This window comes from Diprion similis, chromosome 8 (genome assembly GCF_021155765.1).
Source record: "Diprion similis isolate iyDipSimi1 chromosome 8, iyDipSimi1.1, whole genome shotgun sequence".
Classification (NCBI taxonomy): Eukaryota; Metazoa; Arthropoda; class Insecta; order Hymenoptera; family Diprionidae; genus Diprion; species Diprion similis.
In genome coordinates this window covers 3,263,719-3,281,652 of record NC_060112.1, presented here as the reverse complement: position 1 = coordinate 3,281,652, position 17,934 = coordinate 3,263,719, and the positions used below count along the sequence as shown (strand labels likewise).

The 17,934-nt window shown below is 41.5% G+C and overlaps 1 protein-coding gene across 1 annotated transcript; it reads right to left on the bottom strand.

Annotated features, from left to right (window-relative positions):
* Positions 1 to 10,550: 10,550 nt before the first annotated feature.
* On the bottom strand, positions 10,551 to 15,449 carry LOC124408544 (cilia- and flagella-associated protein 43-like). Its single transcript, XM_046885540.1, has one exon. It carries the CDS (start codon positions 15,447 to 15,449, stop codon positions 10,551 to 10,553), a length of 4,899 nt encoding a protein of 1,632 aa, XP_046741496.1.
* Between the last annotated feature and the right edge of the window lie 2,485 nt (positions 15,450 to 17,934).

Sequence of the window (17,934 nt, the reverse complement as noted above, 5' to 3'; positions counted from 1 at the left end):
TCAGTAACATTCTAAGAAGCGAGCTAAAACTGGATGCAATTACTTCAGTGTTTCCGTCTCATCAATAAGACAACTTTTTCTAATCAACCAATGCATATCGTGTAGGTTGATAACTATTAATTATACCTCCACGTATATTTACTACCGGCACTGAGGGAGTGACCTGATCGATTTCGACGTTGTCCTATGCATCTCAAATCATCAACCCCATTCTACATGCAATTCTGAATGAGACCACTCCAATACATTTTCATTTACCGCAAAAATAAAGAAATTACATGATTTCTACCATATCGCGATTACAAATTCGTAGAAATAATCCCATTTCTTTATTTTTGCATTAAATGAAAACGCATTGGAGTGACCCTCTTCAAAATTGCATGTAAAATTGCGTGGACTTGGATAATTCGAAATCGACTAAGCCCCCCCCCCCTCCTGAGGTGTCAAGTTGCCAGCGGATTCACGACCGTCTCCCCTCAGAGTCTGATATACGCCACCTATGATTACAGAGACTTGCGTTCTAAATTCTAATATTCGTAATGAGTTGAAGTAGGGATAATAATAGAGGGACCCCCGGTAACGGACGAGATCCTCCTGCTAATTAAAATCTGCCCAAGAAATGCGTTGTTTGTTGCATGCGTGCATGTATTTGAACCATGAGAGGATGGGGAAAAACAACGCCCACCACACAGACCATTTGACACTTCATTATTCCTTCCCGACTATGAACCTGGTCATTAAAATGAGATTAGCTTAAAATCTTTGAGAGTCGTCTCGGTGTTCACATCCACTCGGTTCTTCGCTTCTTCGCTCTCGCGGACTTAGCATCACTGATTTCAAGTACCCGTGTATGAATGTATGTATTCTCTGCTCTGTACGTTGTAAAATGAAAAGCTTGCAGGTGCCCATTACTGAGGCAAGTGTTTAAGACGCGTACTCACTACGTGTATGAGTAATACTGTAATAAGAAATATTTGATCTTCCAATGACCTGGAGAATTTTGAGAAGATCTGACAGTGTCGTTTGGAAAGCGATATACGTCGACACCTCGAGATGCGGGAGTTTCGGGCGAGGATCAATCATTCATCGTGATCGACATGTTTGCACTGGAGGTCAGCGATCATGCAAGAGAGTCCAAGTTTTAACTTTAACAAGTCTAATAGATGCTACTCGCATCGCTTATGCTGGAGGCGGTGCGTACTAGGGGAGATTGAATGTTATTTTTCAACCAATTTCGCGGCTGCTTCTTGTCGCAAAAACTGATGGGTTAAACGTGGAAGAGAAAAGAGTAAGAAAAAAGTAACCTTACACGCGGTCTCACGCGTAGGTATCATACGATTCGGCACGCCTTTAGTTGGGAGAAAATATTTCATGCATAAGACGTACGATGATTACACTGTCGCTACTGATACACAGAAGATTGATTTACAAGCTAAATCTTCTTATTAAAAAAAAAAATAAATAAAAAAAAAATAAAAAATTAACACAGCGTACCTTTTTGCTTGCACGATTAACGAAACTCACCTGCACCGATATAATTAGTCTCAATGATTGAAGTTTCTTCATTTTTTATACATTGGATTACTAATTTTAATTGCCCTTTAGGGCTGCAATTCAAAATTTTTAGAGACACCTCAGATCGTTGTATCACTCAAGTGAACACTACATGACACAAAATCTTTCTCGCTCTTTGACATTTTAGTAAAAGTATAGTAAGAGAGCTGAAATAGGAATACAGAATGGAAGATGCGGTTTTCATTTTTTTACTCTTCGCGATTGTTCTTGTTTTAACGAATGCTCACCCGTTTTATCGGATGTGTAATCAGAATCTTTGCTGAAACGAGTTTATCACTTTAAGCAGCGAGAAACAACGTGTGAAAATCAAAGCACATAAAATATAACATATTTTTCTCTCTAAAGATAATTTTACCGCATACCTGTTAAATTTTTCAGCTATTTGCGTTGACTGATTTAGAAATACTACTTCGTATAACAGCGGATAATTCACCATTTATTCGATATTAATCCGAAGAAGTCGTTACAGAAATTTTTTGCTATGTTTTTAGGTGATCTTAAGCCAAAACAGTATCGAGTATAAATTGTATAACACAATTCTTACCGAACTATAAAAACATTTTATTTTATATTCATATGAAAAGGTTCAGCGAATGGAAGACGAAAAATAAATGCATACAGCATGATTTTTACCAAACTGACACACGTCCTAATAGACATTTATGCATCGTGCACTCGTGACAGAATATTGGAATCGAGGTGCCATCGGTATAAGTCACATCGCATCGCATCAGACGTTTGAGTTAAATCCTGCGAAACGCACAAGTAAGCTGTAGCAACTTGGAAACAATATCCAGTGGGGCAGAGCCTTCACTAATGTCTGTTTCCAATCCGCACCCCCTTTGGAAACTCCATTGGAATACCGAAGGAAGATGGTAAGCCACTCTGATACCGTACTCAATCCCATATGGTAATAACGTTGCGATTTAGAGAGACTGAAACTGCCCAGCGGACAGAGGATTAGTGTCACGAGTCGAAATGGCCCGCTTCTGCAAACATGACATTTTCATGAAATTATTATTCTTGCCTCGTGAAACGGTGACTCGGAAAAATTCTGTTGAAGAGACAAATCGAGACAAATTGACAAGAGTTGAGCCATTTTTCTTTTAAATAGTCTTTTTTGCGTTGGGTAAATTGAAAAAAGTATCGATTCCAGTGACCAAAATCTCAAATAAACAAAATATTTCATCAGCCTGTCCCTGCTATACGTCGTCAAGGAGAGATGAATTGTCTGGGTTCAAAGAAGTAGATCAGTAGTATTTATTTGTTGATATGTTTTGTTCGCATTTTTTGATAATTTGAAATTAAAATACTTTTATACTATTTTTTCAATATATTCAACGTCAGTTTCCGAAAGTTCGAAATTCATTAGTAAATTTATAGTACTATAAAGTTCAGGAAATTGTTTGACTTTGACGAATTGAGAGCTCAACTTCAAGCGTTTCGCGTTATGAGGTGTGCAATTACTCGAGTAAATGATTTCCGAATAATTCATATTTAATAAAAAACTTCTGGTGGTTAATTTGTCCCTTGTTATTTAAAAAATTTCAGGGAGCCCCACTTTGTCGATATTTTGGATTTTAGGAAAAATTACCTGTTTTCTCAAACATTTATTGCAAACGAAAATTAAACAAACTTCAGTGTTGCATTTAGATCACTTTTATCAAAATCATAATAATTAATAATAAACTAAAAATGTAAAAGAATTGATGAGCAAAGTTTAAAAATGAACATTTTTCGTACTTCTTCTATTTTCGTGTGAACTTTGCCGTATCAAATCCCAAACGTTATCTCCCATCATGCTCTCATTATACTGCCCCTCATAACGTTAATAACGATACAGTCTATCGCAATTTGACGAAAACGTTTTCCTTTTCCTTCTCAATACGCACCCATGTTAGCTATCAATCAACAATTTCAAGACTTATTTATTAACGTAAAAAAAAAAAAAAAAAGCTTTAGAAGAAATAAATAAAGGATTCGGACATTATTTAATGTATAGGATCGAAATTTCTTTATCTGAATAGAAACTCAAAAAGAAAAAAATAATTTGTTTTTGTGTACCTATGCAACCCTTGTGTTTCAAAAATCCGCTACGGCAAGTAGTCCAAGTCCAACATCCAAGTAGCAATTTAATTTTTATTCATCCATTTGCCAGTTGTCTTATTGGCCAGAGTCTTGATTCCTGGATGACGGTTCGAGCCGATTCGAAGGACGGGAACGACGAGGCGGTACTTGCGGCTGCAGCGTGGCATTCATACATGTACGTAACCCATACCAACCGCCAGCGGCTGTTAGTCGCGCGCAAAGTTTTTTGCAAAAACAAGATTTTACGGCCCTGTGCTGCAAGAATGCTCCTTTGTCTCTTTATGGGCTGAAAGTGGAGGCTCGCGCGGATTACCCACCAGCCCCTCCGCGCCACGCCATGGCACCGCGGCTCCCTGGACCCTGGCCACCGGGACGCCAAGCGCCACGAAGAGCTACGGTTCGATAATAACACGGCTTGCCCGCTGTCCTTTCCTCGACTCTTGCGTACCGTCGGTCGTAAAACTACCCCCCTGCCTCTCTCCAACCCCCTACACCCTCCGCCCCCCTTTTTACACGGGCTTACTTCTCACGAGGAGTCGGTGTCAAATGCTTGCGTGCCGGTGAACCAGCGCATTTTATAACTCTGAGCTCGAGCTGATACACATGTGTTACATGTATGGACAGGGTGGATAAGTACACCGCGACACTAATTGTCGGTAGGTATGTTCAGTCGTGTATGTCGGCATGTATGTAATTTTGCCAAACTCCTTTTTTTTTCTACCGTCTAGTTTGAAATTGTCGTGTCCCGAGAGTAAAGTAAGTCTGCAGAATTCTCACAGGTAGATTTATCTCGTTAGTAATCTACGACATTGCGGTTGTTTTGGAAAGTAAAATTTTGTTACAGTGGTCGTACGAATTCGTATCGAATTTAACGAGACTGACGAATGTAATAATACATTTGTTATCTTGCAAAGTAGGCAAATACTCTGACATATTCACGTGAAAATAAGACCTTTCCGCAATACTTGTGTTTGCAGAAATCTAGTAGTTCCTGACTGTTATGTGAATCTCGATAGGCACATTTTGTTAAATTGATGTTTACAACAACGCATCTGATAAAGCGATGTCCTATTTTTAAGATGGCATCCATAATTGCACATTGCGATACAAGTGCGAGAAAACGACCATTATACACACGCTGTGAAGTTGGCCGCATGAGCCACGATTGCTCTCTCGCAAAAATATCACATAACTGCTCATGTAACAAATGCACGAGAAGTTTTGCTTGCCGGAAGCGAACTCGAAATCGAGTCGTTTTTCGCATGTGCAGAATCTTTATTCTATCCCTGCATGTAAAGCGCTACTTATACTTTGTTCTATGAAGCCACGAGAAGTACCACTTCTCATGCACGCGTTGCACACAAATAATTAAACAAACATACAGTAGATTTGGAACGTCTAGATTATTTTGCGTCTCTGTTTTTCCCAGGGCTATTTTCACACGACAGAAGATGACCGATACAGATTTTTATCGCAAATAAACTAAGCACCAATGAACTGATAGGAATGTTTAAGAACCCATAAAATACGCCTATCAGGATTCGTGCTCGTAATAACTTTGCGACTGAAGAGACGTGTTATTAGTCGTGGCTGCACTTGCATTCTCTTTCTTGCACGCTACAACCTTCGTACCTTTGGGCATATCACACGTGTATCAAATTGTTATTTTTATGAAATATTTTTCGATTTATCTACTAAATTAATATACTTTTCTCTACAACGAAATGTGCTACACAAGATTCTTGCCATGCTTATACTCTGCACTGCACAGTGTATTGCGCATCACGATTATGCATGCATACAACCGAGTAAAGTTGCCAGCCGCATGCTTTGTTGCTCTAGGCAATGAAATAATCCATTAATCCATCAATCCATCTGTCATCGTACCGTTATATTCGATGTTTTATAAGGCTACTAAATGGGTAGGAAGAATTTTTCTTTACCAGTGAACTTTAATCACGGTTAGAGACGTTCGTAAAAGAGATAGACTAGCTCACGGTCCTGAAGAGCTTCATGAACATGCTTCCAATCGTTTGTACAGCATGTAGTCGGCACGGCTTTAATAGTAAGTAATTATTTCACCTAACCCAATGGATTACGAATGAAAAATATCATGCCAAATTTCAAACGCTAGCACGTGTATGTATTAGGGTGGTCGTTAAATGGAAGATCATGTTGGATGGTCATAAATCGGTTCCAAACGTAGAAAAAATTGGCCTACAATTTTTTTTAGATTCCTATTCTCATCCCTTAGTTTCTGTGTAGATCATACATATTTTCCACACGAGTCGTGGGTGTTTTAATTTAGTAAATTATTTCCTAATAATTTTTATACTTTTTTTAACCTTGGTTGAATTTCGAATCGAAGAAGATGTCTGAGGAATTCCATTCTAGTGCTCAAGAATTAAGTACAAAAAAGGTCAGCAGGGAGACTCAGGGCTCGAAATAAGAATCTGAAAAAAAAATTAAAGATTTGTTTTTCTTATATTCAAAACCGATCTACGACCATCCAACATTGGAATTCTAAAAACAAAAAATATCTGACGACCACTCTAGTATGTATATTCAGTTAACACTCGCTAACAGAATTACCGTTAATTATGGGCAGTTTCACAAATTCTGCAGTCCTGGCGACATTTCAACGTAAGGCGTGCAACGATGGATCGAGTGTTTTTGATCGGTTTACATATGAGAAACTTCAATACAAATTAAACGATGGTATGAACGAATTATTCTAATGATAATTGGATCCAGTGTACATATTATTTAGATATTCACGTATTTGTTAATAATCTCTGAACAGGACATATCTAATTCAGCGAGTCTAAAACGAGGAAATACAGAAACCCCTCTGGGTTCACTGACATGATAGATTCTCGATCTTTCTCCTCGAACCGCTTGATCGAGTGTATTATAATCGTAATTTACGACTTGTTATGAAATTTTCAAGTGAGAAATAACTTCGCTCTCATCTTACAAAGTTATAATTGGACAAATTTTAGAGAGTAAGATTTCTCAGAAACGTATTTGTACGAGATCGAAAAACATTGCGGCATTGATAATAACAATAAAAAAATTAAAAAAATAAATAAATGACAATGTCGTTGAATAAAGAGTACGTAGCACGAAAACGTGAAGCAGCAAACTTTATCAATTATAGTTGGGTTCGTCGATTTCGTCGAGAGTCGGTTAGTTGATAACCAATTTCATTTGGAGAAAACACGACCGAATGACCGGCCGTCACGCGAGGAATAAATGCCATGCGTATAAGGTATCCCTTCGGAGATTAGAAGTCACCCGATTTACAACGCGGTGAGGTGAGCACAGTAGAAAAGGTATAATCCTGAAGTAGTCCTTACCACTTTTAACACTATCATAAAACCTATTTCTAGAGCGAGTGAAAGTCTATGGGTGATGACGTGCTTGAATGAAACATATGTCAACTTTAATTTGATAATACCGACATATTTCAACATACGCAGTTACGTCTAAATTATGAAATTCGAAAAAGTAGGTTCAATAGAATAAAAATCCAGTAAAATTGTATGTATGTTACTAAAATTGGGTTTCTTCTTGTACGAAGGGCATCAAAATTAGAAAATTGATGTAACTCTTGATCCCATATGAAGTAAGAATAAAGAATTTGGGCAACCGGTAGTCGTTTCTCACGGAAATCGATCATTTCGCTCACACCAACTCTAACGCATTTTGTGAGCCAGAATAAATTTTCAAACACATAATAATAAGAAAAAAAGTTATTGGAAAAATTCAAAAATTTTCCAGCCAGCAATGAAGTAGTAACTTACGTGTCGGGGAAAGAAAAGTAATAAATAATACGCATATGACCATTATATATGATTTCCGTTTTGCACCGCAGTAAACCGCACGCTGCAAAGTGTGCGTTGCATGTGGCTACATAGTTTTTCCCCTTCTGGTTATGTTGCGGAACAGAGTACACAGTCTTTGTAAGAAAAAGATCTCCAGAATTATCCATGCATAGTTCAGTGAAAAATTCCAAACCATTATTATTGGCTTTCTAGTTACAATCAACGTTAAAAAATTACTTACAGTAACCTGCTGAAAATAATTTGTAGGTATGACGGTTATCTCGAAATTTATAAGCATGTTGTGTAGACGAAGTTACGTTGAAAGTTAGGTAGAAAAATTTCGTGTAAAGAGCAGCGTAGAAGCCCTTGCTTATGGTGGCAGAAGCTATTTTCCTGTTTTCCAGTAAAGAAGCATTACCAGATTGCCTTGCATGGTTAGCATTCACTGCTGGTCTTTTACATTCATGAACCTTTTATTTTCTCCATCACATTATATGCCCGCGTTTCGCCGCTTGCAGCTATTTTATTTGCATTGATTGGAGTGCTTCGTTCTCCAATCTGTAATACGCGGCTGCAGGTGTCTCGCTTCAGTCACGCTCAATATCTCTAACCAAATTAAACTTTTACTCGACGATCGATGAAAGGCGACGGGTCAACTCCTCTCCTCCATCATTGATTCCATAGCCTCGTCACTCTAGAGGCTACAAGACCTTTTCCAATCATGGTAAAGATCTCCATGATAACTTGGATATCTACTTGATTGAACAATCATAGCTGTGCTAGTACCATAAAAAACATGTTAATTTCAGACTTGTATCAACGATTTAAAGTGGAATCGAGAGCTTCGACATTTTTATGCTGTAGGGGTTAAATACAGGCTACAACAAAAAAAAGGAATCTATATCTGTTTTACGAGGTCATTAATATAACCTGATCATGAGTTTAATTGCTCTTTTCTAGTCGGTGCTCAATAAGGATTCCACGTATCAATATTATATGCATGGTGTCCCATATTTCCTAGTGTCACCCCAATCATTATTCACGTAATCTTATACTTGTAAACGGAAAGCAATACTTGTCTGGAAGAATGATCATTAGAAATGTTACAGGTTCTCGTAAAACACTGCACTGCTTACATCTGTGAGTTAAACTCACTTATTGTCATCGTTGAATTTTCCAGTAGCGCGAGTGACCATGATATCGTAGTTCCGTGACGTGTGCATAGCTTAAGTTAACACTCACTGTACTACACAAATTACACCTGCAAAGCGGTATTGCAATGAAAGTCACTTTCCATAGATCTGCATCGAGTTTCATCTCCACCCTTGCAACCAGAACCAGAAGAGGCGTGACCGACACGGCACGGCTGTGTAACAGGTTGATAATTGATGTCTTTGCAAGCATGTTGACAAAGAAGCCCCGCGTCGTTTATGGTAGTGCCGCGTCAAAGTGAAGTATAACGAACTAAAATATTTAATGTGAGGCCTGTCGGTGAGGATGTGACGCCACAGTGTCGCCTTCCATTAATAAAAATCATTTCACCATTAATAGAAATATTTATATTGTCGCGCCACAATGGCTGTACGTAAGCCGGACACCTTTGGGAGCGCGGTGGAGAATTATGGCTCCCTAATACCACGAAAGTCATTTGCCCGGAAGATTCGGAGGACCGACCCTTGGAGTTCAAATAGTGGAAGTATTTTTGATATCTAATCGTCACGGGATGATATTCCATTTTATAAAAATAAAATAATAAAATAGCAGCGTAAGGGCCACCTGAGAATTTCTCACGTTCAACCTAATCGAGGCACGCTGGAGGATAAAAATATGAATAACGTACTTCACGTCAGTTGCGAGCCGCACGTAGCCGGACACACTAAGTAGGTAAGCTCATACATTTCGATCAATTGAGAAGTTATACTTCACGTTTGACGTACCTCATGGTGTCGACATTTTTGATAAACATGACGTATGTTAAGTACTTTTTGGTTAAAAAATAGCAATTTAATTCAAAATTCTGATGGAGTTCAGAACAGGTCAAGTAATTCCCGAGAGTATTGATTGCCTTCAAATTAATAAAATAGGAAATGAGTGCCTTTGCATAAGTCAGTGTATTTCAATATTTCTTATCTTATACATAGTATTTACATAGCTTGGTGTAATACTATTCTGAGAATACGACGGTCGGGTGTGACCTATTCGTTCCGTCTTGCTCCCCCCGGTAAGTGTTACCGAATAAGTGAAAGATCATTCTTCGTTGTGTCACCATGCTGAAAGTAGTTCAAGACTTGTGTCCGTCTCTATAGTTGACTAATTCTTGCGAGTAGTTCACTATACATAATGCATGGATTAAGTATTCAGGCTGAGGACAACTTTCGAATTAAATGTTCTAATCAAGTAAAAATTATTCAAACCATGTACTGGTATGCTGATTATCAAAATACTGGAAGAAATCTATCGGTAATGGAATAAAGCAAATTTTTGGAAACTCTCACTTTTGTAATCTACCACTCGTATAATTGTTACCCCCGTTTTACTCAAGAAAATCTACTACTTTCTCGTAACTTTTCTAGAACAACAACATATTTCACATATTCTTACGAACTCAGAATTTCTTTCACTAGGCAATAAATTGTACGTAAACATCGGTTAGCTTAGAGTCAGTTTCAGGCTCTAATCCTAGCCTGAAAAATCTTGAGCCTGGATACAGTGGAACGATTTCCGATCACTTAGAAGAAAGAAATGAGTTTTTCACAGTAATATATATATGTATAACCAGAAAAAATTCAGATTAGTGAATAATGAAAAATGACAAAAGCTTTCATCACTCGCATATCCAGCGTATATTTCACACATGACCATAAAACTTAAGCAGAGCGTGAAGAAACGGTGATATGGGTACATGTTTCATACATCATTCGTTTCCTTTTTTGCAAAGTATAAGACATTGTCCTAATTTCAAACGCTCATACAGAATACATCCAACATTTTCTATACTAAGGTACCCGCGTTATATGGTCTGCAATAGTCGTCAAAAGTAAGTTTATAACAGTTGAACTATCACTTGGCGAGATCGTCGTCTAGGGTTTTGAAGAATTTGAAAGCTGGAAAGCGACGTAGTCGTAAAAGTTCGTATTCGGTTTGCAAGACCAACAATTCTGCGTAATTGTCCTGGAGTTTTCGCACGAGACGAGAACGCTCAGCGAGGACGTCCATTTTATTTTTACGATATGCAAGTGCCTTGGCTTCACCGTCAACGTCTCTCTGAAGCTCAAGTTCACATCGCACAACGTTCATCGTACTGATCCGCTTATCGAGGATAGAGTTTTTCTTTTTAATTGCCGTAATTTTCGCCCCGACAGCCGCCAATTTATAGACCCAGTCCATGAGCTGCTTCTCCCAGTTTCTTCGCAGCAGCTCTAGCTCTCTTTCTAACTGCTGCTGCGTTCTGTCTTCCTTGAGGCCCTTCGCCTTTCGTTTTAAATACTCTTGAATTTCTTTAGTAACACTTATCCGCTCCACGCAGTACAACTCCTCGCGTAGATCCTCAATCCGCATTTTTCGCGTTTTGTGATCCCACTCCTTGAAATTAATCCCCCTTCCAAAGTTTATCGTCTTCTTCATCGCGTTGAGCTTCGCGGTCCCGGCGATTGTGATGACAACATTAACTTCGTCGATTGCAGATCGTGGTATAAGAATAGCCGTTGCAGTAGATGCGTCACTGTTCAGGGCGACTTCGATCTGACCCATTTTCAGAACGAACTGTACCTCGACGTCCTGGTCAAAATTCACTCTAGCCAGACGTTCACTGTTCAGCTTCTCACCAAGCCCTTCTATTTCCGTCTTGAGATTAGCAATCAGTTTGTTAAACTCTACTACGGTGTGTTCTGCTTCGGCAATATCCGACAATACAGACTTCACGCGCATCTCACTATCCACCTTGAGACGGCGAAGACGTACTAAATGGTCCCAGTGCATTGGGTCGATGAATGGTGGCAACGACGCAGGACGAACATCGAGAGTATCCAAGCCCTTCAGGTAATCTAGACATTCTCCCGTAAGGAAAAAGGGCTTGGTCATATTTAAGACAGCCTTACCCATTTCTTTTAGATACGTTGAAGGAATGGTCTTCTGTATTGCTCGTGGACGACGTTTGTAATGACGCTTTAAAAGATCGTGTCCGGCTTCGGCTAGCCCAGGGAATTCGGTTTTGAACTTCTTCTCTTGCCACTTTTCACGATTACAAGCAGTCTCGTAATGCCCTTTGAGATCTGCTATGGTGGACTGCTGTCTCCGGACTTCCTCGCCCAAACTGGCGATCTCCACCTCCTTCTGGCCAATCATGTCCTTAAGTCTCTCTTCACTCTCGTACATTTGCTGTCGACGCATGTTTCGGCAACAACCGCGCCAAAATCGAAGTCCTAATTGTTGAATAGCTGATTCGACGCGAATTCTAGTTACGAAAAACTCTTGCAAACGTTGCTCAAACCGCTTAATACCATCCTTCAGGGACCCGCTAACCTTCAAGTAATCGGCTTCGAGGATTCTCTTATACTTTTCTCGCTCTTTCAACAGAGTCTCGACTTCCTTCTCGTATTGTTGCACAGCCAATACATCTTCCGCGCTGTATGCATCCGTTGTCTTAGTCAACATGCACTGCGGCTTGGGTAAATCCTTTTTAATCAGATCCTCCCAGCGGACCTCGAGAACTCCATCCATCATAGCCATCAATGCCCGCTCTCGAAAGTCATCGGCAAGTAGCAGCAGCCTTAAACGATTTGCTTCTGCAGCCTGCTTATTCAGTATATCTTGGGCAGAGGGTGAAATGTATGGTGCCACCTTAACCTCTGAATCGAGCACCTTGACTAGACTCTCTGGTGTTTCCGTTTGATCCCACACAGGATCTTGTGGGACTTCAGGAACCCTTTGGTTAAAAAGTAAGTGCAATTCAGAGTCAATGTATCTTATGCGGTCATTTCTTTCCAGAACAAGCTTCATCTCGCGTTCCTTAATGGCGTGGACATCGTTAAAAAGGTTATTAAAGTAAGCTCGTAGGCGGTGCACGTCATGGCTCACCATCTGACTCTCTGTCATCATTTGAGCATAACTGTATAATTCAAATTGAGAATAATAATGCTCAGAGGGTTCGATGAACCTGTAAGTTGTCATACCCTCCAACGTTCTTTGGTTCAGCAGTTCTACTTCGTCAACTACCGCATCTTCTTCATCCTCCTCAAGTATTGCATCCATCCGTTGTTTTTCATCGACTACCGACAAACTCCGTTCAAGTTTCATAGTTGACTCTTGCATGGTATCCTCTGCTTTGTTGAATGGTGACAACCAGGGATAAAAGCTTGTACTAGAATCAATCACGCTGTTTGTAAATTGTTTGGAGAATTGTGCCCAGTTGAGCAGAATAGTATCCTCCGGATCAGCTGGAACCGTGGGATAATTAAGTACCTTGAACCTACCGAAAATCGAATAAATTGATTGCGCTTGGATCTGCTGCTTGTCCCAAAATGACTTCTTTATCCATTCGGAGACATGATCCATTCCTGCACAATTCCATTCCAGCATGCAACGAACATCCTCTCGTTCATCCCGAGCCGCTTTTAGCTTCTGATCACGACTTACCTTGTCCAAATCAAACGCAGATATTGGTAGTTGTTCAATCTCTGCAGAAACTTCGTTAACATTAATCAAGTGGGCAACTGTTGCCTTCAAAGCGGCGATGGAACTTTGAATCGAAGCTCTGATTACCGCGTGTTCCCTTGTCTCTGCAGCAATCTTCATCGACCGTTTCCATTCTATCCAAGTTTGATCTTTGCACTCAGACAAGGGAGCGAAATGCACCCGATCCTGGGTGAGCATCTTCACAACTCCTGGATCCAGCGTTGCATAATCATCTTTAGAAACGTAAGTCCGCCACTCAGACTCCTTTGCAATATCCCCTATTAATTCTGTGAAACTCCGATCATCCACGTTGGAATCTTCCGGTTCGCTACCCTCAAACAATTTGGTGCACACCAAAGAACCATCGTGTCCAAGCGATATTATTACATCGCCAGAGGGCTTCATTATTCCCTTGATGACACCGAAATTTTGGCGATGGTGCGACATTATAAACGCCACACGGGTTTTCAGTTTGTCTCCTTTCCTGACTATAACGACCCCATCTCGCGAAGACGTCGTTACCCACCGATTATCACTGAAAATTTTTGTTTGACGTACCTGGTGGTCTGAGGGTGTCGCTTCCAAAAGGGTCACCTCCTGCCAACCCCGAATCCCAAGGACTTGCAGCTGCCTCGTAAGATACGGCGAGCCAAGCACTTGGTGAACACTGACCGGACTGTACTTCAGATTTTGGAAACTGTCTCGCAGCTCTATGACGTAACTAGCAGCCGAGAAATGAGTCTGACCGTTAGTGAGATCGTATAGGAGAATCTGATTGCTGATGACTGCATGCCTCGATGTAACGCATAGCACAAAGAGTCTCAGGTGTCCCATATTATCATAGAGCAGAACATCCGATATTTGACGATCGACCTGAAGGCGAGCCATGACCTCAAACTGCGAACCAACCTTACTAGCGATGCAAAAGCAGGTACCTGTTAGTGAGAATCCTGCTGCAATATAATTTCCAGAATAGGAGAATTTTAGTAGGTTTAGATCCTCCCGATGAAGATGGTATTGCGCAAGAATCACCGGCTCTTTGGGTTCACAGATACCGACTAACGTAAATTCTCCAGTATTGCTGGTCAACGCGACTAAAGGTAAATCTTTTCTTGATGTAAGACGTGATATAGCTCCGGACATCTCCAAATTGATTCTACAGACCTCCTTTCCCGTATGAGTTTCCAGAACGGTAAGGTCTGTGTCATTGTCGACGGCGGTAAGATGGTAGCCCCAAGGATAAATCCAGTTAAAAAATCGGTAAAATCCACCACGCCGGAGGTGTGTGACCATGCCAGGAGTTGCGGTATCAGGTTCGTCAGGTACTTCAAGCTGGATTAAATCACCCTCGAGAGTGTGGAAAAACAAACGGTCAGTTTTAAATGGATGTGATGTCAGTAGGTACGGATGGGTCTGAACTTTTACCATCCACATTCTATACCAGTGATTACTTTCTGTCTTTTTCTTATAGTACCGTATCTGGCAAAACGTCGTTTTGAGCACAAGACCACCGCGATACCAGCAGATATCGGATGCCTCGACATCTATGCACTCGGAACATCTCTGCGTCTGTGCGATTTTCGTTGGAACGGTTGTGTCATACTGCAGCACATACATGTGGGAGCTTTCGTCAAGAATTCCTAGAGTCGGAGGCCCTGGTTCTGGATTCCATATTGCAGTATTGATACGCGCCCCATCTGCCAATTTTATGTCCTTGAATTTCAGGCTGACCATTTTCCCGCACGTCCTCATCTGCCAGACGGTCAGCTTTCCAGACTCCTTACCGAGCTGGGCAATCATGGTCTGCCCACTGTAAGTCGTCGCGATCATCTGCTTGTCTATGTCCTTAATATGGGTTGCCATAGTCGTAAGCCGCTCTCCAGTTCTCCACGACCAAACCGCCAGTTGGAAATGCGGATACGAGGCAAGAGTGATGAGATGCTCGTGTTCCATGAACGCTGTCCCGAGGTAGCCACTTGGACCACCTTTTAGGCATTCGGAGATTCGTGTCATGCTGGGATAAGTATACACCAGGACGCGAGGATTGCTCACCTTCTCAGCAAAGGCGAACAAGGGTAGCGTCGGGTGACCGGAAAGACAGCATGCACCTTCGCCCTGTGAGTGTTTCACGTAACTTTGCACTTTTTCTGTTTTCTGTACAACATCGTAGAAGATTATGTGCACGCCTGAACACCACGCTAGAACATCCTTTCCAATCCAAGCCACGTGCGTTATTTTTCCGCCGCGAATCCAATGTGACTTCCATTCACTGGTTTTTACCTTCATCTTATCAGTCTCTCGTATCACTGAGAGATCACGCGCTGATTTGAACTGTATAATTAGTGGCTGTTACCACGAGAAACGTAAAGCGCGTTCTCTGTTCTACATGAAACTACAGAAATTGGGTTAGGTGAGTTTACGAGTATATTAATCGCAAAATCTCGAACTCTGAAGCTCGGGACCTCGTTTGTTTTGCGAATGTGAAGGTCGTCGCAATTCGCGTTTAGCCACGCGACTGAAATACCATATAAATAATGATACCCAAGGGGAGGTTCGTTGTGTATAAAAAAGCGGTCCCGAAGTCCTAAAACAAAGGCTGATTAGGATATGCGTGGCCGAAGCGGCTCGTATAAAGACCCCCAGAGCGCCGTGCGATGAGGTCAGCCAGCGGGGCGGCGAGGGCTGATCAAAAACTTATCCCTGCCTCCGTGATATACTGCACCTCGTGGTACCATATAGGAGAACGCACCAAGCTTCTTGCCACGACTCGGAAACGATCTCGACGTATACCCCGACGCTTTACCATTAAACCGATGCCCGCTGTGTACTTTATTTGCATATAGGTACCTAACCATAGATCGACGTGCACGGCGTCAAGTACGGTGACCTTCACGTCTAGCACGGTTCATCATGCTCACCGATAGCTTGGAATAGCGATATAAGCATCGTGCCAGCACTCTAAGTATATAAATGATCAGACATCTTGTCACATCATTCATATAGCAAGTGCGGCAAGGCTCTTCATGGCAATTAAGACGGTGAGATGGAGAGAGAGAGAGATAGAGATTCTACTAATTGGGAATAGTTTTTTAATACGGCCAGATATATGTAATTAATGTGTATAATACATTATTGGGTTTGGAAATTCCGTGAACATTGTTCGAAAAAATTTCAATCACCGTGTCATATCTTACATATTAATCAGATTCTCGTCCAATTAGAATTCAGTAAAAAATCAATAAGTTTTTTTCAACTGCAATTTCCAAACTAACCTTGCATAAGATTCGATCGTGTGGGTATACTATTTATCGTGCCAATACTTGTAGGATAAAGGTGCGTCGTGTAGAACCATCAAAGTTTATAATATCAGCCGCTCATCGCAAAATCAACAACCTGATTCTGTTTCTTTTGAATATTGACGTCTAGGGGTAACTGCTATCCAGAGTATTGCTCGTCGCAAGAAATTCTATGGTCAGTTCAAAAATACCATCAATGCAGTCAATACCTGTATTGATCAACATAAAGTTAACCGACGTCAATCATCTTGTCCCGCCTTGGCCACCTACCCTGCACGCAAGCTGTCGCCGCGAAGATCGACGTGAAGAATATCGTGAGTGTCCCTTATAAAGATGAGCTGGTTTTCACAATGACAAAGGAAAATTTTATTTTAATAAACTATTCTTTTGTGATAGATGTCTTTATTATGATAATATCGAACCCAGTGTGTGTAACATTCGTTATTTTTCAAGTTCGCCAGTTATACGTTTGAAACAAATCCGAATTGTCGCGTATACGTTGTTACCGGCGGGAAAAGTATTTTACACTCTCATCATGAAACGTTATCATTAAAACCACCCGACCCGGTAGTTACAGGTACGCACATACCTACCTATGCCGTCGAAACGGATGTTGCAACAAAATAATAAAAATCGTGTACAACTGATGAATTGTGTAATTTGATCAGCGGTAATTTCTTCGAATCGCGGATTTCCCCCTTCGAAAATCGTCCGAAACAGCGTACAAAGTGGCGGTTAGAAGGACTGCACGGGGCGAGACTGCATCACCGGCTATATCCGTGGTTGCAGTAGTGCAGCGCTCCCACGTGTTCGCCCGGCGTAAGTGCGCATGCTTCAGTTTATTCATTTTTTCAAAATAACATTTAATCCCCCGCCCCCTCAATTTCGATTTTTGTTTCTTCCCGCACCGACCGCGAGTAACCTGCCGACCTGGAGAGGAGGCGGCGTGATTACTGCGAAGCATTTCTAACCTGCCCCTTCCCCCCACATCCATACCCATACCCATACCCATACCCATACTCGGGAACGCGTTGCAGGATACTAGGTACCTACGTAGGTACCTACCTACGCGTCGGCTCTCCGGGGTCCATTGCAGCGGACGCGGCGCGGCGCGAGGAAAGAACGAGGAGAGCACGAGAGCAGAGGTTACTTTTAATGTCTCGCGTCACGCAGCCGAAGGCACGGCGAAGAGTCCCTCACTCTCCGTTACCCGCGCCCCGCCCGGCTTGGCTTCTCCACGCCGGGCTCGTCTCCTTACTAATTTGGCGCCAATTTCCAGGCAACCTCGCAGCAAAAACTAACCGAACCATATACCTACTCAACGGGCGATGGGGGCCGCGTGCAGGGAGGGCCCTGATTAAATGCTACTCGCGAGCTCAGCTCCGAGTTCCCACACTGGCGCGATTCTCGGCGCCTCCTTCGCCCCGCGTGGCAGGCCCTTTTGCTCCTATAGATATAGGTACCCTCGACGCGAC